This window comes from Littorina saxatilis, linkage group LG17 (genome assembly GCF_037325665.1).
Source record: "Littorina saxatilis isolate snail1 linkage group LG17, US_GU_Lsax_2.0, whole genome shotgun sequence".
In the NCBI taxonomy this organism is placed as follows: domain Eukaryota; kingdom Metazoa; phylum Mollusca; class Gastropoda; order Littorinimorpha; family Littorinidae; genus Littorina; species Littorina saxatilis.
This window is the reverse complement of record NC_090261.1, coordinates 17,636,897-17,662,772: the sequence shown is the minus strand read 5'-3', so window position 1 is coordinate 17,662,772 and position 25,876 is coordinate 17,636,897. Positions and strand designations below refer to the sequence as shown.

At 43.0% G+C, this 25,876-nt stretch overlaps 1 protein-coding gene across 1 annotated transcript in view; it reads right to left on the bottom strand.

The window, feature by feature from the left end:
- The window catches only part of LOC138952784 (uncharacterized), a 74,688-nt gene that overhangs the window by 18,106 nt on the left and 30,706 nt on the right, over positions 1-25,876 (bottom strand). Inside the window, exons 4-8 of the mRNA XM_070324523.1 lie at positions 24,839-24,969; positions 22,541-22,667; positions 14,042-14,141; positions 7,876-8,024; positions 1,696-1,969 (exon numbers count right to left, since the gene is read on the bottom strand). Coding sequence (XP_070180624.1) covers positions 1,696-1,969; positions 7,876-8,024; positions 14,042-14,141; positions 22,541-22,667; positions 24,839-24,969 — 781 coding nt within the window. The remainder of the gene's footprint in view (positions 1-1,695; positions 1,970-7,875; positions 8,025-14,041; positions 14,142-22,540; positions 22,668-24,838; positions 24,970-25,876) is intronic.

The following is a 25,876-nucleotide window of genomic DNA, read 5'->3' as shown; positions in this document are numbered from 1 at the left end:
ACAAAGTTTCAATCACATCCGATGAACTTTGTCAAAGATATAAAATGTCTAATTTTTCCTTTGACGCTGACCTGTGACCTTGAAAAAGGTCAAAGGTCAACGAAACCATCGTTAAAGTGTAGAGGTCATTGGAGGTCACGACTAAACAAAATATGAGCCCGATCGCTTTGATAGTTTCCGAGAAAAGATATAAAATGTCTAATTTTTCCTTTGACGCTGACCTGTGACCTTGAAAAAGGTCAAAGGTCAACGAAACCATCGTTAAAGTGTAGAGGTCATTGGAGGTCACGACTAAACAAAATATGAGCCCGATCGCTTTGATAGTTTCCGAGAAAAGTCCAACGTTAAGGTGGTGTCTACGGACGGCCGGCCGGACGGCCGGCCGGACGGCCGGCCGGACGGACAGACTAACACTGACCGATTACATAGAGTCACTTTTTCTCAAGTGACTCAATAAAAACAGCCGTTTTTTTAAATACAGTCTGGTCCGGTCCGGATTTACCACTTATAACCTATGTAAAATTCCGCCGGTTATTAAAAACAGGGGCCGGTTATTAAAAACAGGGGCTGTTTAATAAAAACACTTTTTGTTCATTTTCTCTCTGCTCAGAGAGTTAGTAGTCGCCTTCTAGTCATGAATTCTTGTCAGTAAACCGTTAGATGACAACTCAAGACACTTCAGCGTTTGTGTGAACAGTGATCACACCCTTGTAAACCGTCAGATGACAACTCACACCCTTGTCAGTAAACCGTCAGATGACAATTCAACACTGTCTGGTCTTTCTTCTCACTGGATAAGCAGTGAAACTGAAAATGGCTTCAACTTCAGCTTTAGCTTCAAAGAAAAGAAAAAGAATGGATCTGACATCCAAAGACAAAGTTGACTTGCTTGATCGCTACCGAAAGCTGAATGCAAGAAGTATGAGGGAGGGCGCTGAAATTTTGGGTGTGTCGGCAGAGTGAAGCTGCTCTCCAGGAGATCATCTCCGTCATCAAAGCTGTGGGTGCTGCTGCTGACGACGGCGATGGCCCCAACGAGGAAGAGGACGACGATGAAGAAGAAGAAGTCCCCACCCCTACCAATTCTCAGATGAGACGAGCGCTGCAAGTCCTCACAATGGGACTTGAGAGGAGGGGGTTTGAACACGCTGCCAAATTTGACACTATGGGAGGGGAGATCCCTGACACTACGGGAGGGGAGATCCCTGACACTATGGGAGGGGAGATCCGTGACTTTTTGCGCAAACAGCCCATGGATCAGATGACCATAGAACAATGCCTCGGCAAACTGTGATGTGCGATACATGTACATATTCTGAATCGTTTTTATTTGTCATTAAAATGCTTTTGGTAAATTTCAAAACGGTTGTACGATGTAATCAGTTTAGCTTGTATGCGTGCGTCGGTCATCTTACCTTTCGTTACTGATGGACATGTTCAACACATGTTCAATACGCAGCCGTTTATTAAAAACGCCGCTTATTAAAAACACTTTTGTTCGGTCCCAAGGTGTTTTTTATAAGCGGCGACTACTGTAGTTTTAAAGATGCATGCAGACACCTTTGTGAGGCTCTGGGTCGTGGAAGCACGGTGAAGGTTAAACAAATGATGCCTCGGCTAAAAGAACATCTGCAACAAAGGGAATCTTTGCTTTGTCCTCTAATGACATGTGCTACTGTACTGTTGGCAACACACCTTAATTTTACTGGTTCTGAAGGGGACAGTTTGCTGAAGTATCTGAACTCCTCTCAGTCCTTCACCAAACGCTGGGTTGACCGTCACAAGCTCTGCTACCCCTGTTTCATCCGCTACCTGCCCTTTCCAAACATCACTCTCAGCCTCATCGTCGTCTTGACAACCTTCTGTAGAGCAAGTGCCTGTAGACTTTCTCGAATTGTGTGCAGCAAGGCAGTCTGCTGCAAAACCACGCATCTGTTTGTCATTCACTACTCCTCCATCGTTTGTTTCCCTGTGTCACAAAAACAAACAAATCTGCAATGAACAGAGACGTAATCACTTGAGTTCCTTACAAGAGAAACTGACAGAGACTGCACAGTTTGGTACGTTGAAAATAAGTAGATTGGCAGTTCAGTTTTAAGGCATATAATGAGCGGCAGTAAAATTAAACTTGGAGAATACATGGAATAACCTTGTTTTCTGGGTAGTTATTGAAGAGACTTATACAAATAAATGGAAAAAATGTAAATACTAATGGATACAGACTGCCGTTGCTATGGAAACAGCCGCCATATTGGATTTCTAGGAAACGGTTTTACAGCAACATCATACATCAGACATGCATAATATTTGGCACAAGGATACACATGGCTTGTATCTGCAATCATATAGAACGATATTTTGACTAAAGACTACAGTTGAATTTAAATTAATTTTTCAAATAAGGATTAATGAATTTCTAACTGTATATTCATTCATCTTTATTTCAAAAATTAATTTAAATTCAACTGTAGTCTTTTGTCAAAATATCATTCTATATGATTGTAGATAAAAGTCTTGTGTATCTTTGTGCCAAATATTAAGCATTTCTGATGTATGATGTTGCTGTAAAACCGTTTCCTAGAAATCCAATATGGCGCTGTGTATGCCAGTTTCCATAGCGACGGCAATCTATGTCCTTTAGTTTTCGCAATTTTTTCATTTCTTTATGTAAATCACTTCAATAACTACCCAGAAAACTAAGTTACTCCATGTATTTTCCATGTTTCATTTTGATCATTCTAGTGTTGCTCATTGCCTTAAGGGGTTACTTGTGTGTTCAAATCGCTCGACAGAAACATTACACATTTTTTGCACATGTTCCTCAATGCAATATGGACACATCTGTGCAAAGAAAAAAGGTGGTTGCCTTATTAACCTTTTTTTTAGAATTTTTTTACTGGGGGTTGTCAAGTACGATTTTGCGAAAAACACTGCAATTCTTAACATGATCCTAACTGACATATTTAGCTCTACAAATGATAAATGAAACATGAGTTTGTGTAGATAAATGAATGGAGAGTATAACTTTATCATAAAACGGTACTTATCAACGTGCATTTTCAGAAAAGGATCGAGGTTTCTCGAGGGCGTACATATAAAATTATCACTCCTTTAGTAGTAAAAACGTATTTTAAAAAAATTCGCTCGACAGAACATAACTAAACTTGAACACAGCTAAGTTCACTGTATACAGATACAATACCTGTAAACAAAATAAGTTGTTGCCTTATTGTCTGCTTCACAATTATTCCCGCACCAACCCCACCCCCATATCTTGACTGACAAAAATGATAAAAAGAAATAATTTGGGAGCGCTGTAGATCAGTTGGTAGAGCACTGGACTTCTGATACATGAGTTTGAATCAGGGTGAAGGGTTGGGGGTCGGAACATTTGTGTGCAAAGTTTCATGAAGATCTGTCCAGTAAATGTCTATGAATCGCACACCACACACACACACATATATATATATATATACACCAGGGTAGATCAGTTAGTTTGTAAGGGGGGTGTTTTTGGAATTCAAGAGTGTATATCGAGGTCGCAGAGCGCCAGAGACTGATCAAGGGGCATACCCCCCCCCCCCTCCTCAACCCAAGAAAACAAATCGCTCGTGAAATCCATTACACATTTTGAGCACATGTTTCTCTAAGCTATATGTCCACAACTGCAGACAAACAAAAACGTTGTTTTCTTATTCATTTTCTCATAAGAATTTTGTTTTGGGGGGTACCGGGTGGACAAATATGACCTTACAGAAAACACTGTAATTCGTAACGTTATCCTAACTGACATTTTTATCTTTAGAAAAGATAAGTAAAACATTACTTTGTGTAGATAAAAGAGTGGAGAGTATCACTTTATTATAATACGGTACTTATCAATGTGCATGCCGAAAATTATCGAGGATTGGCGAGGGCGTACACATACAATTATCACTCATTTAGTGGTAAAAACGTAAAAACACAAACTTTGCTCGACAGATCATATTCAAATTTGAACACAGCTAACTTCACTTTACACCGTTACAATACCTAAGAAAACCATAAGGTGTTTCCTTATTGCTTACTCCACAAATATCCCCGCACCACCCCACATCTTGACTGACAAAAATGATATACAGGGTGACACGAAAAAAACAGATCCCACCAAAAGTTTAATATTTTCTGAAATAATCAGCCGATTCTTTTATTTTTTCAGGTGAGCCAAGCTGAAATGATGTTCTAACAGCCCACCAAGTTTGAGCTTCAAGATGTCATGGACAACGGAGCATAAGACATTTATAGTCGAGGCCTATTTTCGCCGGCGAACAGATTTGCTCGGGCTGCGCACAACAGACTCTCTGACTGAATCAATATTCCTCGGTGTCCTTGCTGATTTAGGTCGACCAGAGTGGGATCCCCTGTTAGGGTTTTTACTATTGAGGTTATTGACAGTCCCATGGTCTCTGAACTTATCCCTCCATCCATAGATAACTGATTTAACAGGAAAGTCTCTACGTCCAAACTGTCTTTTGAATTCCAGTTGAGCAGCGTGGATAGAATTCGACCGAAAATAGGCCTCGACTATAAATGTCTTATGCTCCGTTGTCCATGACATCTTGAAGCTCAAACTTGGTGGGCTGTTAGAACATCATTTCAGCTTGGCTCACCTGAAAAAATAAAAGAATCGGCTGATTATTTCAGAAAATATTAAACTTTTGGTGGGATCTGTTTTTTTCGTGTCACCCTGTACAAATTCATTTTGGAGCCCAGTAGGTCATGTTGTAGAGCACTGGACTTTTGATCCATAGGTTTGAATCCGAGCATTTGTGTGCAAAGTTTCATGAAGATCTGTTCAGTAAATTTCTCTGAATCGCACACCACACACACGCACACAAACACACGCACACACAGACACAGAAACACACGCACACGGACACACACACAGACAGAGACAGAGACAGATACAGACACACACACACACACACGCACGCACGCACGCACACACACACACACACACACACACACAGTAGGTCAGTTGGTAGAGCACTGGACTTGTGTTCCATATATGGCTTTGAAGAGTGTTGGAGGTCGGAACATTTGTGTGCAAAGTTTCATGAAGATCTGTCCAGTAGATGTTTCTGAATTGCACAACACACACCCAGACACACACAAGACACACAAGACACACAGACACATACACACACAAGACACACATACATACAAGACACACACACACGGAGACACACACAAGACACACACACACAAGACACACCCACACACGCACACCCACACACACACACACACACACACACACACACACAAGGGCGGATCAGTTAGTTTGTAAGGGGGGTGAATTTTGAATTCAAGTGTTAATCGAGGTCGCGAAGTGTCCGAGACCAAGACTGATCAAAGGGCAGGGGCGGACGAGGGGGGTGTTTCAGGGGTTTCCGGAAACCCCCCCCCCCCCCCCCCAGCCAAAAAATAAAAATATTTTTGTGTGTTTTTTTGGGTTGAGTTTAAATTTTTGGGGTATTAATCAGTGACAAAATCTGCTGCCTGAAACTGGTAATGATCATCCTCAGAATGCACCAGATTGCACCATTTTGCTTCCTTTTTTTCAAAATGTTCCGGGGGGGCATGCCCCCCGACCCCCCTAGCAAGCTAGGCGCTTTGCGCCGTCGGCTCGGCGCTTTGCGCCGTCGGCTCGGCGCTTTGCGCCTTCACACCCATATCTTTACAATATACTTTTGGAAACCCCCCCCCATAAAATGAACTGATCCGCCCCTGAAGGGCATCCGTGATGATCGACCGGTCCCATCGGGTCGGTAGGCCCGACCAGCAAGAGCGAGCGATTCTGGTCAAGTTTACGTCTTATCGTCATAAGAGATCGCTGATGGCAGCACGCAGGCTGTTAAAGAAGAAGACCGCAACGAGCCTTGGATTCTCCCCTTCACGTCCCCGTTCGGCGGCAGAGGCTGTGTCAGGGCCAGCTGGCGGAATCTTCATTAATGACGACCTGACCCGGCAACGCACTCACACAACATTTTTTAACAACACACACACACACACACACACACACACACACACACACACACACACACACACACACACATGAGGAAGGGATAATCACACATTGTGCGCCAGTGAGGTTAGATTGGCCACGGTGAGATGGGGTCTGAGGCTGGTAAGGGATTTGGGGGTAGGACCGACGAGAGGGCACGGATTCGGCGGTTTGCCGTGTCGAGTCAACTTCATATAGATCTGTGTAGGCGATCAACAGCCCCAGCCGATCTGGATCTATTCAAGTCAAAAGTAAAGTCAAGGATACGAAGAAGTTTACTGAAAAACATCGATCCCAAGAACTCATGTTCTATCTTTTCAAAGCAGTTACATTCAATCAAAGCTCCATCCACATTAAACCGAACGGGAATCGTCGAAGATCCGCGCAACTTCACTGCAATGTCGAAAACGAACCGTCATAATGTCACCGCAGACTTGTTGGTTTTGGTTTTGTGTCGCAGCAAAGAAACGAAGCAAATCTCCGGCTTTTATTTCACACTAAAACATCGTTCATTTAGCGGATTATTAAAATATATTTCTTTGAGGTTGCAAGGCAATGGCATCGCTGAGATGTACTCCTTCGAACACACGACACAGGTTATAAATTGACTGCATTTGGGCGCTTTTTACGGCCAAAACAGAGTGACCTTTTTGACGGGTTTATGGAAAAAAATCACTTCGGGGGCAGGTCTAAAATCCTGTGTACAGTGCCAAATCATACATCATTCAAAAGAGCAAAGCATGTTCTTTATTCTAACATGTGGGCTAGGGTAAGACATAGATATAAATAGACAGTAGCTGTCTATTATATCTTTGGGTAAGTGTATTCTATTCCTTCGATAGTCTCGTCATCTACACTTGTGTGAAAAATGCAATTTTGAGTCTGTTTTGCATAAAAGACCTGCGAGATTTGTAGAAGTCAAAACAACAACTTACAGTCCAGCCTCTCAACTTTCGTTCCATGCAATTTGTTTGTCTGTACGTATAGACTGAGGGGTGCCCCGAAATGATTTGTAATCACAACATTCACAGACTTCAAAACGCCATTGAAAAAATCGTCCACGTGCGTTTACTTGGATGACTAAAACTGTCGTACCTGCCAAAGGCCGCTTCGCGTAACAAAATGACTACCACAGTCGCAAGGCTCGGGATTTTTTTTACAAGAAAGTCATACTTTCGTTGTTCTAGTCCGAATGAATATGAAGATATGGCGAGTTGAAAACGCCGATTCTTTTGCCAGAAACACGTCTGTTTCCACACTGGAAAGAAGGAATGGACTGAGAGCTACTAGAAGCACGGCGCCGTGCGTACAATCAACCGAATGATGTTATTCACACAATACCATTTGGCGATCTCTAAAAAATCATTTCTTCTTCTTCTTCTTCGTCGTTCGCTTAAAAAAAATCATTTAAAAAACAAACTAGTTGACATGTAATGAAACTATTTACTGAAATCAAGAAGTATCTTAGTTCTAGCAGTACATATTCGGCACCCCCTGTCGAATGCACACTGGACCGTGCGTATACGCCGTCGCAATCAAGGCAAGTAACTCAGTGAGTATAAACATTTGCAAGAACCGCAACTTGAACACACACGTAACACCTTAAGCTACCAAATATGAAACCATATCCTTGTGATATGATTCTGGAGTAAGGAGATTTATGCAACCACGTATCCACGTATCATTTAAAAAAGTTGACACGGAATGTTTTCCTCTCCCTATTCCTCAATATTTTGACATTTATTTCTTTATATCTCTGTTTTCTGTTATTAGAATGTTAGGTTGGTAAAGCCTAAACTCGTCAGTCCCTATACATCTTGTCGCAGCCTTACCACGTGTCCCACCACCAGTGCTCTCTGCCCTCCAGCTCCGTCAAGGTCACCTGATTCCCCTCCTCTTTCAACAAACGGTACATGCGACGTGTGAAGTATGGGTGGACGGTACGATCACTTCCTCCAATACGACACAGCACGGGAATTTTCTGAGGGCAACAAAAAAGGGAAAACTTCTACTAGATGGTCATCTCTGGTTAATTTCATATTAACTTATTTTACAGGTAATGATCTTCAAGGATTCAAACTGAGATGACCCTTCTAGTCTGTACTAAACAGGAGTTCATCGGCTATTTGCTTCTTCTATATATATATATATATATGGTCAGGAATCTGTCAAGGTGTCCAAATGCAAAAATCCTGTTCTGGATACTTTTATTACTTTGTATTTTATTCTGTTTTTAAATGACTACAATATAAACAATACAGTTATGAAGTATTCCTCATGCAGATTCTATCCATACCAAATTTATGTCTGTCAGTCGTCTGGATGCTGAGAAAATTGACTTTGTTCAAGAAAAAAAGCACTTTTTTGGGCACACAAGGCGTTACGCGAAACGCATGGTACATTGGGCATTGAATAACCAAGTTACTGATAAGGGTATCATCTCAATCTAATTTTTAATAGGTCCAGAAATGGATGGAGAAACATATGTTAGATTAATGAAAGTTTGATCTGAACATAGGTTTTGGATTTTGAACGTTCTTTTTTAGCTGGTCAGTACGTTACATTTGGTGTAAATAATCATGAAAAAAGGGAAACTATCTTAAAAAAATGTTTCTGGTCAAACTTACTTAAAAATCATTGCAGAGGAAAGTCATTAGGTAGGATGATTGTATTTTTTTTTAAATTGAGCGAAAAAGTTGTGTTTGATGTAATTTAATTGTACTTCTAAGTTAAAAATATGCGTTTGGTGTAAATGAAATTGTATCTACTTGCCCAAACAAGTTTTGTCACAGTCTAAATAATGCCATAATACACAAAAGTGTGTGTTTTCTTATACCTCAGACACCTGGTAGTTAAACTATGGTCACAGGATTCCTAGTGCTTGCACCTGTTGGCTTGTAGAGAGACTTAAGTGAGGCCTTCTGACAAGGGTGTAAATGTAACGTACATACTGAGAATACTTGAAAATGACAATGAATTTGTTTTAGAGACAGAAGATAACTTATCAGTGCTTAAGAACAACCAGCAAGACCAAACCTTTGTTTCAACATGAAAACAAGCACACTGAATGACAAAATTTACCTCAGAAGGACCACTGTTGGGACATTTTGGTGCAAATGTAACATACATCACCTTGTTTTTTTACTGAGACCATATGCAGCACATAATAATGCTAAAAACAGCACATAACAGTCTGTTGAGGGTTTATGAGCTAAATAAAAGATAAATTACCCTTCAAATGGACCTGCAGATCTTCGGAGCCTTCTGTATGTTACTTTACACCATCCTTTTGTGTAAAGATACACACAACCAAAAAGGCACAACCATTAATTTAACCCTTTATTTTGACTTGAGACAGGTAGCTTAGAACAAACAAGTTAGAAATACTGTTTAACTGATGTGAGCATAGCCCATTAAATGTAAATTCAGTACCTTGTACTTGCTGTTTGGTGTAAAGTAACGTACAGATCATGGGTAAAATTAACATTTGGTACCGTAGTGGAGTACCAACCTGACTATTCTATCGTGAAAAGGATTTGTTATGATTTCTTGTTTGTAACTAAAACAAGAAGAGCAAACGCTCGATCGAGTCACTTTCGCAGTTCTGAATATTATATGAGGCATCAGATGGACAGGAAGAAATTGCTATTCACAACACAATGAGTCACGTTCACATAAAATTTGAGCCCGGTCACTTTTATAGTTTCCGAGAAAAGCCCAACGTTAAGTTGTGTGTTGCCGAACAGAAAAGGCTAGTTATCTCCCTTGTTTTTCTGATAACGTTCGTAAAAGGCTACAGATGTAAATACTTTGATGTAAAGAATAATCCTACAAAGTTTCAATCACATCCGATGAACTTTGTCAAAGATATAAAATGTCTAATTTTTCCTTTGACGCTGACCTGTGACCTTGAAAAAGGTCAAAGGTCAACGAAACCATCGTTAAAGTGTAGAGGTCATTGGAGGTCACGACTAAACAAAATATGAGCCCGATCGCTTTGATAGTTTCCGAGAAAAGTCCAACGTTAAGGTGGTGTCTACGGACGGCCGGCCGGACGGCCGGCCGGACAGACTAACACTGACCGATTACATAGAGTCACTTTTTCTCAAGTGACTCAAAAACTGCAGACCAAAATAGTGTAAAAATATTTAAAGAGGGTGATTTGATAATAATTTCTACACCGCTGACCGTGCTTTTTTCAAATTAAATAATAACCTGATGATTGAGGTTAAGGTTTGCAAAACAAATGACATGAAAATTTACTGGAACCTTTTCTGCACTTCCATAGAGAATTTCATTGTTTTAAAAACAGTGTAAATAGGTAAATGTTGAATTGTAACTTTGATTCTGGGCTTTGGTGTAAAGTAACTAACCGATAAATGATTTTGCTTATATCGAGACAGCAGAAACTTTTTTCAAGTGTTGCTTTAGTACAGATCAACTCTATATTCAGCCATCAAGCCATTGGATAGTTAAACAGTTGCCTAAAGCTGAACCTAAGAAAATGACAGCACCTTGAAATTATGTTATGGTGTAAATGTAACATACAGTCATTTGTGCTTTATCTGCAAATATTTGATAAACCGAACACTTGACTGGAAAATAAAATGCTGCAATTGAAGGACAGGAATACCGAGATGTTTATTCATGTAAATTTAAGGAGGTTTAAAAAAGTCTAAAAATTGTAACACTTTTTGGACTCCTTGACAGATTCTTGGCCATATACTAGATGAATACCCGCTTCGCTGGGTACGGTTTCGCCGGGAAGAAGTCGAGCCGAATACCCGGCTGCGCCGGGGACCCGGCTTTGCCGGGTGTACACCGGCTTTGCCGGCGCACCGCACGAAGGAAGGGAGATAAACGCGCAAAACACTGGAGAAGAGTAAAAATAGTATAACGGGAATATGGATTGAGCGTTGTCGACAGTGACCTTCTAAAAATAGAAACGGGAATATGGATTGACGCCACACGAAGGAAGGGAGATAAACGCTGAAAACACTGGAGAAGATAAGGAAGAGTTACTGGGAATGGATCCAGAGAAAAACCAAAATCGGTTCAGCGCTGCGCACTGAGAGCACGTGTTGAAATATCTCATCGAGCAGGTTGTGTCCGGGGTGTACCTGAATATGGGCACCAAATTTGAAACAGATCCATCGAGAACCTTGGGCGTGCATCGCGGACACACACACACACACACAGACATAAGTCGTATATATATATATAGATATACGGCTTGTGTCTGTGTGTGTGTGTGTGTGTGTGTGTGTGTGTGTGTGTGTGTGTGTGTGTGTGTGTGTGTTCGCGATGCACGGCTAAAGTTCTCGATGGATCTGCTTCAAATTTGGTGGGCATATTCAGGTAGACCCCGGACACAACCTGGTCGATGAGAATTTTCAACACGTGCTCGCTGAACGGATTTTGGTTTTTCTGTTCATCTTCCCAGATCCATTCCCAGTAACTCTTCCTTATCTTCTTCAGTGTTTTGCGTTTATCTCCCTTCCTTCGTGTGGCGTCAATCCATATTCCCGTTACTATTTTTAGAAGGTCACTGTCCACAACGCTTTCATCCCGGCGAAGCCGGATATTCCTGTTACTATTTTTAGAAGGTCACTGTCCACAACGCTTTCATCCCGGCGAAGCTGGGTATTCCTCTACTTCTTCCCGGCGAAGCCGGGTACCCGGCGGGTATTCGGCTCTACTTCTTCCCGGCGAAGCCGGGTATCATTCGACTCTACTTCTTTCCGGTGAAGCCAGGTACCCGGCGAAGCGGGTATTCATTCTAGTTCATAATACATGCGTTGGAACCAATCATTTGTTTTCAAGAACCTTTCAGATTCCTTAAAGTTCATAATAATCAATCAATGAATCACAAAACACACATTAAAATCAGCTAAAGAAACTGTGATTAGTCGGTTGCTAAATGTTCAATGTCCAGTTACAAGTCAACAGCGAATCACTTAGTCAATCGGTCTGATATGCTGGCATTCAGCCAGCCATTCATATAAAACACTGACTGATAGTGAAGACGATGTGACAAAAGGTGATTGCCGACACTGCATGGATTTAGTCAATAAAATATCTCAACACAAAAGGTGTGCGTATACCCGACGGGCAAAACCATGACTGTGTTTCAAGTCGCCCCGGCAAAGCCGACAAGCAAAACCATGACTATGTTTCAAGTTGCCCCGGCAAAGCCGACTAGCAAAACCTTGACTATGTTTCAAGTCGCCCCGGCAAAGCCGACAAGCAAAACAATGACTATGTTTCAGGTCGCCCCGGCAAAGCCGACAAGCAAAACCATGACTATGTTTCAAGTTGCCCCGGCAAAGCCGACGGGCAAAACCATGACTATGTTTCAAGTCGCCCCGGCAAAGCCGACAAGCAAAACCATGACTATGTTTCAAGTCGCCCCGGCAAAGCCGACGGGCAAAACCATGACTATGTTTCAAGTCGCCCCGGCAAAGCCGACGGGCAAAACCATGACTATGTTTCAAATCGCCCCGGCAAAGCCGACGGGCAAAACCATGACTATGTTTCAAGTTGCCCCGGCAAAGCCGACGGGAAAAATCATGACTATGTTTCAAGTCGCCCCGGCAAAGCCGACGGGCAAAACCATGACTATGTTTCAAGTCGCCCCAGCAAAGCCGACGGGCAAAACCATGACTATGTTTCAAGTCGCCCCGGCAAAGCCGACAAGCAAAACCATGACTATGTTTCAAGTCGCCCCAGCAAAGCCGACAAGCAAAACCATGACTATGTTTCAAGTCACCCCGGCAAAGCCGACAAGCAAAACCATGACTATGTTTTAAGTCGCCCCGGCAAAGCCGACGGGCAAAACCATGACTATGTTTTAAGTCGCCCCGGCAAAGCCGACAAGCAAAACCATGACTATGTTTCAAGTCGCCCCGGCAAAGCCGACAAGCAAAACCATGACTATGTTTCAAGTCGCCCCGGCAAAGCCGACAAGCAAAACCATGACTATGTTTCAAGTCGCCCCGGCAAAGCCGACAAGCAAAACCATGACTATGTTTCAAGTCGCCCCGGCAAAGCCGACAAGCAAAATCATGACTATGTTTCAAGTCGCCCCGGCAAAGCCGACGGGCAAATCATGACTATGTTTCAAGTCGCCCCGGCAAAGCCGACGGGCAAAACCATGACTATGTTTCAAGTCGCCCCGGCAAAGCCGACAAGCAAAACCATGATTATATTTCAAGTCGCCCCGGCAAAGTCGACAAGCAAAACCTTGACTATGTTTCAAGTCGCCCCGGCAAAGCCGACGGGTAAAACCATGACTATGTTTCAAGTCGCCCCGGCAAAGCCGACAAGCAAAACCATGACTATGTTTCAAGTCGCACCGGCAAAGCCAACGGGCAAAACCATGACTATGTTTCAAGTCGCCCCGGCAAAGCCGACGGGCAAAACCATGACTATGTTTCAAGTCGCCCCGGTGTCACGAACTGAAAACTCTACCTGAACAATCCTTCTCATTGCGGTTAATGCGCATGCGCTAACATGGGGAGATTAATCAGGTCGTGAACAACCTAACCCAAACCCTTACCCTAACCCATGGTTCGTTCGGTCAAAGGATCGCATTTTTTAAGTCCAAGATTGGCGCATGCGCATTGACCGCAATGAGAAGGATTGTTCAGCAGAGGTTTCAGTTCATGACACCGGCAAAGCCAATACTGTGGGGTTTTTTAATGTCGCCCCGGCAAAAGTGACATCCTTTGTTTCTCATATATACCTGGGCAGATGTGTTTGAGAAAAGTTACTCACCAGGTGCGAGCCAGCTGAGGTCGGACTGGTTGAAATCACAAACAAACCTCAATTTCAGCCAATCCAGTTCAACTGCACATCTAAGTGTGAACCCTGCACCACAAGGAGATAAAAGTTGTCCATGGGCTATGCATCAGAAGACCGATTCATATTGTGCACAAAACTGTAAACACATATTTGAACCTAGTTGTAAAATGGCAAACAACACACTGGTAGGCTTACCCAGAGATTTGAGACGTGTCTATCTGCATCATTTTCACCAATACATGCCTCCATCACAGCCTTAACTGAAGCATCCGTGTGACTTGTCGCTACGTCATGTCTGTAGGATACAAAACATTTTTGATAATCATATCTCCCTCTCTATGCGTTATATTTATTCACTAAAAAACATGGATTCCACTGGTACTTGCTCGTTCTCTTGCGTATCAAACAAAGTGCAAATATCCATTATTTGGTACATCATTTGTACTGTCACATTCATCCAAATATGGCTTTGTTGCAATACAAAGGAACCCCCTTTTTAGACCGCCCCTCCCTTCCCAATCCCTACCTCCACCCCCTACATTTTTAACACACCTAGTTTCCCAGATTTGGTGTTACAGCAGTCCCTCTCATGAACGAACACCCTTGGGCCATAGCAAACCTGTCCGTACATTGCAGGTGGCCGGTCACAGGAGGGGTGACCACACCACCCCCTCCCCCATACTCGCACAGAGACACACATAAACAACATGATTGAGTCTATGCTAACCACTTCTTGTGGCTACTAAACGATAACATCCAACTCCTAATATTTTTTAAACGTTTTGTAAAAAATGATTTGTATGAATGGTGTTGAAAAGAGATAAAATAAATCCTCAAGGCAGTGAACGCACTCACCATGCGGTGACATCATACGAAAGCAGCCACACAAACACAGCACAGAGGCACGTGTGCAGATGCTTTGCGAGAATAAGCGTTGAAAACCAGTTTGAATAACAACCAGCATATAGAGCCGCATGTCATAATCATTCTTCTTGTCTGGCTTTATTGACTGCATGCCGATCTTGTGGCAGTGACTTTTCACTTTTCAGTTGGAAATACATGCACTGTACACAACACCGCTCTCACTCTCCCTCACTGCCTACCCAAAGTCGTGACAACTGATGCTTGGAAATTGTGTACACCTCTCTATTTCTCTCCATTGCTCTTCCTGCTGACATGCAGTGACACTAGACACCCCACCGAGTTTAGCCAGCTACCCCTCCCCCCCCCCCCCCCCCCCCCCCCCCCGGGTCTCAAGGGGTCCAGCACTATTAAACACTTCAAAGCGCAGCTTCGCAAATATCTGATGTCACGAACAGTTACATTCTGAAGCTGTTTCTAGCAACAATGCATTGCTATCACTAACCTCTATATATTTTGTTGATGATAATGATGTCGACGATGATGATGATGATGATGATGAGGTTGTTGTTGTGTGTGTGTGTGTGTGTGTGTGTGTGTGTGTGTGTGTGTGTGTGTGTGTGTGTGTGTGTGCATGTGTCTGCATGTGTATGTGTGTGTGCGTGCGTATGTCTGTGTGTGTGTGCGCATATGTGTGTGTGTGTGTGTGTGTGTGTGTGTGTGTGTGTGTGTGTGAGTGTGTGTGTTGTATTGAGTGCGAACGTGATTGCAGGCATGCGGCGCGCGTGTGTGTGCGAGTCGAGAGGTGTCAGCTAATTGAGGCCAGCTGCACTGTTCACTCAGAGCAAAACCACTAGTTGACTGTGTCTAACTTTTGGCAAAGCAAGACAACTGAAGGGTTCACAGATTAGGTAACCGACTCACTGGTCAAGGCTGAGGGGAAACAAGAGTATCGTGTCAATGAAAGAGGTTACACACAGACACGCGATGCTGAGAACTGTGGCCGATTTTTCACTTTTTTTCTCGGAGGGCCTTTATCGACTGTGGCTTCTGTTGTTTACATCCAACAGACAAGAATAAAGAGCATAAGCTTAGTGCAGTTTCATGTTGGCATCTTCGCATTTGAAAGCAAGAAAGTGCGTGTACTCCACTCCTGACCAAAACTACCACCCTCCTACACATGCACCCAAGTTAACAGAGACTGTCATCACGCCTTTGCAGCTGTGACCTTTGTACCAAGAGCCGGACTGCTCTGTTATCGATTTTGGTGTGGTGAAATCTGACGATGGTCTGTCCGTACATTGCAGGTATGACCTGCTGTTGGGACCAAAAATTTGTGTCCGCGTCCACGTTTTGCAGGTGGCTGTTTAAGGGGGGGCAAATATAGAAGGAAAACACTCCGTGCCGAGCAAATGTGTCCGTACATGTCAGGTGGCCGCTCACGCCGGGGGCCGTACATTGCAGGGACTGCTGTAATAACCTCTGTAAACTTAACTCCATTTTAAGACTGATCCCAAATTCTAAGGCTTGATATTTCTTTCGAATACATCACCTCAATTTAACTAATAGGAGTTACCTTACTTACGAGTGCTAGACTGAGAAGCGTCCTATGTTACCAGTACTAGACTGTAAACAAGGTCGCTAACTCTAGATTTCCGTCGGTATACCATTTAGGGGAGTAGTCTCCCCTTGTCGGTAGTACCTCTCTGCGCATGTGCCAATGCCCATAATCCCCAGTTTCAATTTCTTGCTACGGGGAGCTAGACGTGTATTTAGACCTTTCCCGTCTAAGAAGACTTTCTTCACAGGAACTTCAACATTCACCTTCAATCACGGTTTGGGCTTTCCTTTTTTAAGGGTGATTACTACGCCCGTATACATTCATCACATTGAACAACGTAACGAACCGTAAAAATGAAAGTGAAACGAATGTAACAAAGTTACTGAGTTAGTCATAAGTAGAAGGTACTTCTATGATACCTTGTTGAGACACAGAGCCTAACAGGCTCCGTTACTAGTCTTTTAAAACTAGTGAACATGCAATTGAGCGACAATTATTCTTCACTCAGACGTTACGAATGTCGAACAGATATTTACAGCGGTTGGCCGGTTCCACTGGCACAATAGAACTCCGTGAACAATAACTCACCTTGCGGCTTTCAATAGAAAGCAACGGCAGGTCATCCTACATATCAATGTAGGAATACGAACAAGACCTTCAACTTTGCAATTACCCGGACGTTTTTTGCGTTTTAACGGCATTTATATCGACAACAGCGAGGTTTGCCATGTGCGTTATCCCAACCGGAAGCGCGAGCATTTCCGATCCGAATGTTTAAGCTTATGGGATACCGCGTACAAAGTACCGAGTGCCCGCGAAGGTTACATACAGCGTATGAATACCTCGGTCATTACAAACTGCTATGACTTTCGCGGGCAGCGTAGCTACGGAACGCAGTACGCTTGAACGCTGATAGAACTGAAAGAGGTTGTATCGAAGAATAACAACAACAAACCTCGCCCGCTTGGAAAGAAAAGCAAACACTGAGATTGAGATATGCGCCTCCGGGAGTATTACGGAGGGAACTTCCTTTACTCTCAGAGAAAGGCAAGTAATTCTCTCTCCTATGTTTCTGCCTTTACTCTCAGAGAAAGGCAAGTAATTCTCTCTCCTATGTTTCTGGGAAACGATGTTTTTCTGCGGTTGGCAGACTATGGTTTTGGTATTTTTATCACATGATCATGGTGGACTCAGCAGAGACCACGTGGTGGTACTTCTTCAAATTGGATAAAGAATTCTTTCTTACCAACTTTAACTTGATTAACTTGTATACGTGCATACATACACATTATGATCTTACAAATTCCATTTTCATGGAGAGTGTTTAAATCAGCTATCTGAGTGGTAAAAGCTTGATTAAACGTATGGATAAACTCAAGTGTTTACACTTTGAGATTTACACTCAGCTAAAATCTGTTGATACCACAGTGCCAGGAGACAATTCTTCAAATTCAAATAGAACAGACTGCACATATATACTTCTGTTCTGTTCCAGTGCACAACAATTAATGTACATTACACTTTGAAGGGCATGTTATGAATAATATACAGTTGAAACCATGCCTTAGGGGCATGAATAAACTTGGTTGTTAACACATGAGTATTACACTCAGCTGAGTTTTCACAACATGCAAGATCGAGCAAGGCTCTGAATAATACTGACAGGTGAGCTTCCTATAATGTTTTCTTGCCTCTACTTATTCCTGGTTCGTAGGCAAAACCTAAGCCTTTGACCTTTAACAAGGCCACATCTCTACTGTTATCACCTAATCCTACGACTAGGTTCTCAGAAGTAGACAACAGGACCTGACAATAAGAGGCCGCCCATAAATAACACTGGCTCTAGTCAGGTTCATACAAGGGATACAATGTTTATCATTCCATATTATGGAAAATATACCATATTTGCTAAACGGATGTTGTTACAACACACAATTAACTCTGCCTCCTAGGCGGAGCGGCTACTCTCATGAGAAAGGTACTGGATAAACTCTTGGCACAACCATGCCGTTATCGGTATGAGGGGGAGTTAAGTCATTTTGACATGTATTTATATATACGTAGACATTACCAAACAGACAATGTCGGGCGCTCTGGGGGATTTCCTCCAGAAGGCACAGGACAGACTTCCTTTTTGCCCTGATAACTCCCAGGATCATTGCGACAGCTTATGACAGACCCTCCAGCTGTCAGGCAAGACGTCCACTGGGCGAAACATGAGTAGAATCTCCCTGAAGGGGCTACAGCCTCGTCTGCAACCTCTCCCTTGAGGTGACCCCAAAACACGACTGTTGACAACACGGCTGTTGACAGGACTGGGCCCCTCCCACCACTATCTTTGCCAGGGATCCCCATCATGATGGTGGCTTCAAACATATTGACTACCAGTGTTCAGTGCTACAAACTCCCTATAGCGATGCATCAGCACCAGAAGCTCCCGCCCCCTTTGGCCTGTCTACCACCTCCTGACGGACTGAGGAAGACATAATGCTTAACGCTCTTGGAACTAGACCAACACTTCACGCCTGACCATATTCAGCAGTGCCCGGCTACACAGAAGTCTGGGAGTGTGAGGAGAATGCATAGAGCCTCCTAGTTATCTTCATCAACTGGAATGGAGAGCCAATGGTTAGAGGCTACAACCTTCACAGCGGGGAGCCGCCCTACCAGTAACAAGATGGCACCTGCAATCTGCATACAGATCACCAGTTAAACAGCGGTGGACAGGTATGGTAGTCACATCAGTTTCCATGCATACTGCAAGCTCTCCGGGTCTCTAGATGTCTCCTTCGGATACACAGCCACAAGACGGACACGGCGGACCAAGATAAGAGGAATCAAAGTGTCACGAGACATTTGCCTGAGGAAACTACTCTGAAGATCACTCACACTTGGAGTGGAGCTTGTTCAACAGGGTAACAGGCCCCAAAAATCTTGCCATGCCAGCGTCGGGCAACACGAGTGAGCATGGTCTGGCTACATCACAAGGCGGGGAGCTGTTGGAGATAACGCAGGGACGGGGGAAGAAGTGCTCTGAGAACGTCAAGTGCAGAATGCTTTCATGACCTATGGACGGACCCAGCGTAACAACTTGTAAGAGGGGCCCCTTCTTCCCGAATGCCATCTGACACCCGCCTCAGCCAGGGGATGATGATAGAAATGCCAGATTGTACAGTCCACACTCCACAGAAGATGTCCGGCACCCGTTTAAGATCATTGGGCAGGTGCCCCTGAGATGATCAGCAGCTTTTGAATGACGACCTACCCCAGGGTCAGGCAGTCCTTAGGCTACAAAACCTCATGGAGATCATCCTTGGACCAAGTCATGGCTAAACCCTTCAACAGGGACAGCACTCAACCTACGTCATGCTTCAGAGACGGACAGACTTGACTAAAGAGGGAAGGTCTCCCGAGGTGACTCCGCCCGTTTTCTACGGACTATCCAGGAAGGACACTGGGAGATTGTCTGAGATTTGGCCAGCCTTCCGCACTATGAGATCCATGGGCCATATTTCAAAGATCAAGGAGGACCTCTCAGCCCATGCGGATTAATCCGTCGCGATATAACCTTCGTGGTTGAAAACGACGTTAAACACTAAAGAAAGAAAGAAAGATGCGGATTAATTAGTGCTGCCAGACATCATGGACTGGGTAAAACCATACGTCCCTCCATCATTGAGTCTAAGTTTCCTGGAACAAGAAGAGCTTCCTCTGCCTATATGGGTATTGGGTACGGCCACAGACACTCTGGGATTGGGAAGGCTCAGCCACCCCTTCCACTCGACCCTTGGATTGGACAAGCTCCGTTTGCCTCTCACAACTGGCGCTCTAAGATCCCTGGACCACAGAGATAAGACCTAGAGGTATTCCTCCACCTAAAGGCATAATGAGTGAGGCAATACCTTTGACAGTGGGTGAAAGTGTCCATCCCATCCATATGTAGACTCTCAGATGCCTGGACTCAAGAGCAAAAGGAGCTGGAGGTAGAGACACAGTGAGATCCTAGCAGGAGCCAGGAATACCACACAAGGCTATCTCCCTCGCTCCCAGTCTACGGTGACACAAGGTTATTGGGTGAGTATAAGTTGTGTCACTATAAGAGCTTGAGGTAGAGACACAGTGAGATCCTAGCTGGAGCCAGGAATACCACACCAGCCTTTTTCTCCCTCGCTCTGAGAGCTTGAGGTAGAGACACAGTGAGATCATACCTGGAGCCAGGAATACCACACCAGCTTATCTCACTCGCTCTCATGCAGTCTACGGCTATGTGTTGTTTTTGGGTGAGAAACATGGCAACTCGGGTGCTGACTAAGACCTTTGTCAAGTCAGAACTATGCATCAGACCAAGAGAGTACACCTCCTGCCTCAGGCAGGGGCCTGAGAACAACTCTGCATAGTCACCCTAGAGCTCAACTCCACAAACAGCTGAAGTGCCCCAGAGCTCACAAAGCTATGCTGGTCAGACAACGCAACACTTGCCGCCCACAGCCACGCCTACTAAAAATCCAGATATAGACTTGGGTGATCTAGGCAGAAGTACTACTGAGATCACAACATAGACCTCTTTGCGAGTTCAACTACCAGGGGGTAGAACTATGCATCAGCCCAAGATAGTGCACCTCCGGCCATAGGCCTGAGAACATCACTGCATAGTCGTCCAAGAACTTGTGAGCTCTACAGAAATCTGGAGTGTCCCAGAACCCACAAAACCTATACTGGGCAGACAACCCAGCAGTTGACACCTACAACCATGTTTTACAGAAAACCTAGATCAAGGACCTGGCTGATCAAGCCAGAAGACGGTCCTGCTGAAATCACAAATGGGACCTCTCAGTGAGTTGCATGCTAGGCATGGCACCCTCTTGAGTAAGAGGAGAGCGGTCATTCAGCCAATAAGGGCTCAGAGATGCCCATGGTCACTGGGGACCCCCTCACGCCATAAGTGTGAAATTTCAAAGTAAGAAGCAGGTTTTCCCCTTGGGTAAAGGCAATACAGCTGGCTGTCTTTCACTGGCTATTCTAGGACAAATGGTACCTATAACCATTAAGGGTAGACTTATAGCCCCCACATGCGTTGAGACAGGCACAGGAAAGGTGCAGACAGTGACCGTACTGCTGAGCGCACTTGCGCTTACTTCCTGTCACGCAGGAGGGACAGCTAAGTCAGCCTGAATTTACACTGGTATCTGTGCCTACCATCCTCATTAGAGAGGTAAATTCAGAGAGGATATATATATTCATTCATGCGACTGGCACAATTGTTTGCCATGGAAAGTGGTGCCTCAGACCAGAATTCTACAGGATCTCTGGAAACTCTGTCAATCTCCCTTAAATGGAGGTTAAGTCGCAGAGACGCACCTTGGTGATAAGTTCAAGGTATTAGAGGAATTGTTATCTCTGACCATTCCTCATCTTTTAGGTCGTTCACCTGATCCGCCTGCAGAACTTTACGTTGCTGGGGAGTTGGGTCGCTCAAGGCGCATAATGGCAAGTCATAACCATAACCCAACATTGATAAAGACAAAGTGATCAGAGGAATAGTAACGACCATCGAGTAGAAACCAGCTCTACATTGACAGGTGGGACTTTCTTTCGATTGTCCCTTTCTGGAGCAAGTTGACACAGTGGCAACAATGCAACTTGCCACTCGCCCGACTCAGGATTTCTTGCTTCTCAGTCCGATGATCTATCCTTTTCTTCCCCCGTTTTTACAGGGGGGATTCCGGACAAATGGGCTGAGTCGGGTGAGGTGACACTAGATTTACCGATCGAAAGTCAACCCTCCAGCCTGTTATCTATTCTCCTATTAGTTAAATTGAGGTGATGTATTCGAAAGAAATATGTATTTTTTACAAGTAAAATGACTATTTCTGAGAATACTCACCTCAATTTAACCAGAGACCCTCCCACCAACCCCGCTATTGACTCAATAGCTTCGAATTGAAACTGGGGATTATGGGCATTGGCACATGCGCAGAGAGGTACTACCGACAAGGGGAGACTACTCCCCTAAATGGTATACCGACGGAAATCTAGAGTTAGCGACCTTGTTTACAGTCTAGTACTGGTAACATAGGACGCTTCTCAGTCTAGCACTCGTAAGTAAGGTAACTCCTATTAGTTAAATTGAGGTGAGTATTCTTAGAAATAGTCATTTTACTTGTAAAAAATACATTTTTACATACATTTGGAGGGCTCAAAAGGAGGGTTTCACTTTCACACTAAGGTAGGATCTCATTCCATAAAAAAGTGCATGGTTTCAGGAAACTGACACAAAGAAGAGGTTGCTGTCCCCATATTCCTCCTTCTTGATCCAGCCAGCCAGGGCACCCAGACCAATAGCTCGGTCAGGAAAATGGGTTGCCAGGTGCCACGCTCCGTGACCTCCCATGGAGTGACCTGCACAGTTAGAGGGGTACAAATGAGTAGGACTTCACCAAGGCTGAAAGTGAAGCAAAAATCTTATATAGATTATTCAAGAATGGTATCAGTGAAGTGAAACAACTTTAAAAGACGACTGCATTTGAAAAAGGTGTAGATTAACTGAATGTTGACAGACAGCAGAGGTCAGAATGTGTAAAATTTCAGAAAAACAGAAGATTAAAAGATGGGAAGGGGAGAGGGGGTTGTCACTCTACAGCTAAGCATTTCACCCATTTATTGAGGTACACTCTCACCTTATGCTCGCTCTCTTTTTAACTGATCGATAATAATGGTAATTCTGTTTCGGGTTTGTTGTGGAACAACAAAGATATAATTTGTCAAGGAAACCCACTCTTTTTTGCGGATTGGATTAAAAGTGGTATAATGTATGTGAGCGATGTGTGTGAGAATGGACGTTTTGCTTCCTATGAAGAAGTGTGTGAAAGAACTGGCTACACTGCAAATAGATTGCTTGAGTACAATGTTGTTCAAAAAGCTGTTCATCTCCTTTTAAGAAATGTCGATATAAACGATGTACATTGTTCAGTCTGTGACATTCCGACCTTTTGTGGAAAAAAAGTTAAATCAGTAAAAGAAATTCGAAAGATTCTGGAAGGAAAACAATACAGCCTGTTCAGAAGGATTTTGGAGAAGAAAATTAGGATTTGAAATTGACGAAAAGAATTGGAACTTAGCAGCCACTGTCACAAGTGAAATTCGATTACGTGTACTGCATTGGAAAATATTGCAAAACATTTATCCAACTAATATTTTATTGTGTAAAATGAAAGTGAAGGCTGATAAAAACTGTACATATTGTAAGGATGAACTTGATGTATTAGAGCATTTTTTCTTTGAATGCCCAACAGTGCTCAGGTTTTGGAAATATATTGAAATGTACATTTTAGTAAACATTGGCGAAAGAATTAGGTTGAATGTTACAGATGTGCTTTTTGGTATAAAAAGTAACAGCAAAAATATGAAGAAGATTAATCACATTATTTTAATCGCAAAGATGTGCGTAAGCATTTTTTAAAAAACCGATTCACGATTAACACAGGAAATTATTTTTGGAAATCATGTTGTTTTGAGATTTCGTTAGTCTGAAGTTTTATTAATTAATAACAAATTATTTTTTATTTTCTTTGATATAAGGTAAAGACAGCCATACATTATGATGCGAATATTGTTTTTAAAAAGATCAATATATGATGACATATGATCATTTTGATGCTACACATGTTGACACGTATATTTTTTTCACATAATAATGACTATTTTTAGTCCTTTTGTATAATGTAAAAGTTTTTCTGAACCGCATGTAAATGAGAGAGTATGTGTGCAAACAGAAAATACAGTTACCATGTTTGTTATCTTGTGTTTTATTAATTGAATAAAATCTAATTAAGAAAAAAAAAAAAAGAAAGAAAAAAAAAAAATGTAAAACAAAAATTAAAAAAAAATGCACGTCAACTTGAGTTTTGGTCTACGGCGTCATTCGAATGTGTCTAACTGCGCCACAAAACGACCACTGTGGCTTGTTATTCAACTCAAAGCCACCCAAGCCAAGGACGTGTCAGGCTGGTTTTAACTCCCACTGTCTGTGTCGAAGAAGGTGAGCATTAATGTTAAAAAAAAAAATAAAAAATAAAAAAGAACTTGCGCTACGAAAGGTTTATCCCCATTGTCCTTAGTTAGATTGTTGTTGAATTAAAAAGTAATGTAATGGAAATGTAACCTGTAATGTAAAAGAAAACAAAAGTAAAATTTCATTGAAAAAAAATAAAAAAAAACCCAATGAAGGGCTCACCGCCCAAAAAGAAAGAAAGAAAAAAAAAAAAAAAAAAAAACGAAAGAGGCAAAAAAGATGGGTTGAAGCAGCCTTGCATGCAACTGAGGTCAAAAAAGAAAAGAGAAAAAAACAAAAAAACAAAAACAACTGATCGATGGATTGATATATACTGTATGTTGTTAGCAAGTTTTTTTTTCTGTTTTGTTTCTATTTTGTTGTTATTTTTGGTCGTTATTTTTTCTGGTTGGTCATAACAGTAAACACAGACAAACAAACACGCATGCACATGCTCGCACACGTACATACAAACTCTCCCTCTCACACTCTTTTTCTCTCTCACTTATGCCATCTGTACCTTCAAACAAAACATGCTGGGAGTCAGTTGCATGTGCAATCCACTGATGGTCATGTGTCAGGCTGACCAAGGCGTCTAGAGCTGTCATTGCTGTCAGGGCACCAGGACCTTCCCAGTTGTGTGCTCCGTGTCTGCAAGAACAGAGTCAGCATTTGCTTTCATAATCACAATCAGGAATGCTCATGAAAATTCATGTCCTTAAAAATCTTAATATCAGTTCTATTACAGCTGCTCTTAACAACAAAAATCGAAGAGTAAATTTTCATTTAATAAATATACTTACTCAACTCACATATATAGCAATAAACTTCTGTTTGTTGATTAGACATTGAAACAGTACCGAACCTAGTAACACTGGAAGGTAACCCACCAAACAAAACAATTGCCCAAGGGCATTGTATGTGGCTAGTTACCTCCCCTACCGGTACCTCAGCCAATCACAGGCTTGTACCAAATGACCTTCATTCTCCCTTGAAACATACCCTTATAAACATAAAAGTTTGCGGGGACGGCTGGGAGGGTATTTGGTATGTGAGTTGAGTAAGTATATTTATTAAATGAAAATTTACTCTTAAAATTTTCAATTAAATTACATATTCTTACGTCAACTCACATATATAGCAGATTGCTTATAAAGGAGGTGGGATACTCACTCTAAGAATGAGCCAGTATTTGACCAGCAGCCACCATAGCTGGAAGGGCACGGCTGCCGTCCAGACGGACTGCCGCAATGTCCCTCAGGTAAAAATTTAAAAAGACGTCCTCAGACGCCCAATAGGCTGCACGCAGGACTTCTGAGATCCTGCCAGAGCGCAGGACCGCCATAGAAGCCGCCCAGGCGCGCGCCTCGTGAGTCCTTGCCAAAGCTAAGGGAAGGACTGACTGCCCCCCCCCCTTTCTCTCTCCCACCACTGGTACGCTTGTGTGATCAGTGTGGAAGACCAACAAGCCAACGTCGAACGAGCAATATCTTTACTTCTCATGGTGTTAATGGAAATGAAAAGTAATTTTTGTTCCGGAGCTCTAATGCGAGCTGTG